General features: G+C 38.0%; 1 protein-coding gene across 1 annotated transcript; it reads right to left on the bottom strand.

Moving 5' to 3' along the window:
* Window positions 1–1,260: 1,260 nt before the first annotated feature.
* On the bottom strand, window positions 1,261–2,685 carry LOC107973046 (telomeric repeat-binding factor 1-like). Its single transcript, XM_063796122.1, has one exon. The coding sequence runs from the start codon at window positions 2,663–2,665 to the stop codon at window positions 1,499–1,501; it is 1,167 nt and encodes a 388-aa protein (XP_063652192.1). The 5' UTR covers window positions 2,666–2,685; the 3' UTR covers window positions 1,261–1,498.

The raw sequence follows: 2,685 nt of genomic DNA, 5'->3' as shown, positions 1-2,685 counted from the left end.
ACACTACCATTTGATTTTTTATGCAAATACTTCAATATTCCAATATTTTTACTCACTTGCTAAATAAAGCACATGACTCGAAATGCTAAATAATTCTGTTAGTCTAAATCTTTTAGATAAAATGTTGGTGAAAAACCAAAATTGTTTAGTAACGTATGTATGACCTTGTTTATTATCTATCACAGACATCAAGATGATCATAGTTAATACCAATTTAAGCTTTATAGAATACTCTTTTAGGCCCAATATTGATATATTAAATGAAGGTATCAGAGAATGTTGTATTTATGGCATCAGGTTATAAAGATCTACTCAAAACCATTTTTGTCAAAGTTTAAGCACTGGAACAAAAGTCAAATTCTTTCTAAATGAGACACAAATGATTCTTGCTAATAGTACACATTTTGTCCCATGGGTAATACTATTGTCTTTTTCTTTTTTAAAACAATTATTTCGATTTTTTTTTAGATTCAGGGAACACATGGGCAGGTTTGTTAGCTGGGTATACTGTGTGATGTTGAGGTTTAGGGTATGGATGATCCTGTCACCCAGGTAGTGAGCAGAGTCCCCAGTAGGTAGTTTTTCAGCTCTTGTTCCTGCTCCCCACCTACCTCCCCAGTGTCTGTTATTCCCATGGGTCCTCAGGTATTACTATTTTCAAGTTTTTTTCTTTACATGAAACTACTGAAAGCGAAAGTATGTCACGCTTATAGGTTACTCTGTACATTTATCATTCTATTAATAAACATCTTAAGTAATTAAGTAGTATATTAAGGCCATAAACCAAGTCATTATCTCCTATCAAAGGACTACTGTTATTCAATCGTCTAGAAAATTCATTTTAGGCAGGACGCAGTGGCTCACATCTGTAATCTCAGCACTTTGGGAGGCCGAGGTGGGTGGATCATGAAGTCAGGAGTTCGAGACCATCCTGACCAGCTTGGTGAAACCCCGCCTCTACTAAAAATACAAAAATTAGCTGGGCATGGTGGTGTGTGCCTATAATCCCAGCTACTCAGGAGGCTGAGGCAGGAGAATTGCTTGAACCCAGGAGGCAGAGGTTGCAGTGAGCTGAAATTGTGCCATTGCATTCCAGCTTGGGTGACAGAGAGTAACTCTGTCTTAAAAAAAAGTAAAATTCATTTTAATGGATTATGTTACAGTGTTGAGGTCAGCCTACAGACACAAAATAGGTTAACTGAATTTTTTTTCGTAACAGGTTTTAATTTTTTCATTGGAACAGGTTTTGGGGGTGGGGATACTAAATGTGGCAGGGTTCAACAAACTTACATTTTATCAAAATAAAGTTCTTAAAGAATACAATGATAGCACATGCTTTAACTCTTATAGCACAAACCCTCATATTAATTGATGGTCACAGAAAAATACTGTAATGCTTTAAACAAAAGTTTTAAAATACATCAATGACACAAGTTTCAAACAAAATACAGTGATCAAAATACTTAACTGTCCTTTCATCAAGCCTTTACAAACACAATCAGTCTTCGCTGTCTGAGCAAATCAGTTTTAGTTTCTTCATGGTCCTCCATCTGTCTTTTAACGTGACACTTGTCCGGTTGTTGAATTTATAATGCAATAGTATTTTAGACCAGTTTCCCTCTCCATATTTCCTCATGCCAGATCTCAAATTCTTGTCTTCTTCCTGAAGCCATGCCTGTCTTTTTCTAGCTTGATGTTTTTCAGGAGTTACCGGGTGACTCTTTGAAACAGGTATTCTGCTTTCAGTGGCTCTTCTGCTTTCTTTTTTCTTTTTTGTACTTTGAAGAGTTCCTACTCTTCTTTCTTTCTTACTAAGGTCTTGTTGCTGGGTCCCATGTTGCAACTTAGATAAGAAAAGATTCTTATGAGACCTTTTTCTTGTATCCAAATTAGCTTCAGTTTCCATTTCAACATAATTACCATTAAGTTTATCTTGATAAGTTATTGTTCTTGTTCTTTTGCTTTCTACTACTTTTGCTGCTGCCTTCATTAGAAAGGTTGATGATTTTTCACTTAGCACATAATTCACATAACTCTTAATTTTCTCCATCATGTGATTGTAGCTGAAGTGTTGAAAAAAGGAATGAAATGTATCTTTCTGAGAGATTATCATAAGCAATTTGCTTTTGAGAGGCATATAAGAATTTGGATCACCAAATATTCTTTCAAAGACTTCTTCTGCTTCTTTAAAGTTGCCATTTTCCATACAAACAGCTATAGCCTGTATTTTAATTAAATTCTGTATTTCTTCTTGAAGTTTGTCATGTTTCTTTTCAATTGAACCCCAAATAATCAGGGCTGATTCCAAGGGTGTAATTCGTTCATCATTTTCAAACTGTGCATCAAGGGTTTTTCCTGCTGCAATTCTTGTCAAAAACTGACATATGTATATCGTTCTCAACTGGTAAGCTGTTAGACTGGATAGTCCATGAATAATAGCCTCTGCGCTGTTGCGGGTCCTGCAGAAGTCCTCGGAGCGGCCGTCGCGGAAAGCTCGGCAAAGAGAGAAACAGAGGAACTCGAGCATCCAGCCGGCAGCCACGGCCTCGGCCACCAGGCCCGCGTGCTCCTCCTCCTCCTCCTCGGGGGCCCCCACCTGCACCCGGCACTTGAGCCGTTCCTGGCATTCGAACTGCTCCTCGTCGTTTCTCTCTGTTTCTGCCATCTGCTCCTCGGTAGGGTCGG

The sequence above is a fragment of the Pan troglodytes genome, chromosome 17 (assembly GCF_028858775.2).
Source record: "Pan troglodytes isolate AG18354 chromosome 17, NHGRI_mPanTro3-v2.0_pri, whole genome shotgun sequence".
In the NCBI taxonomy this organism is placed as follows: Eukaryota; Metazoa; Chordata; class Mammalia; order Primates; family Hominidae; genus Pan; species Pan troglodytes.
This window is presented reverse-complemented; position numbering and strand designations above follow the sequence as displayed.

Excerpts from the sequence above, each read along its gene's own strand:
- LOC107973046 (XM_063796122.1), bottom strand. The coding sequence starts at position 2,665 with ATGGCAGAAACAGAGAGAAACGACGAGGAGCAGTTCGAATGCCAGGAA.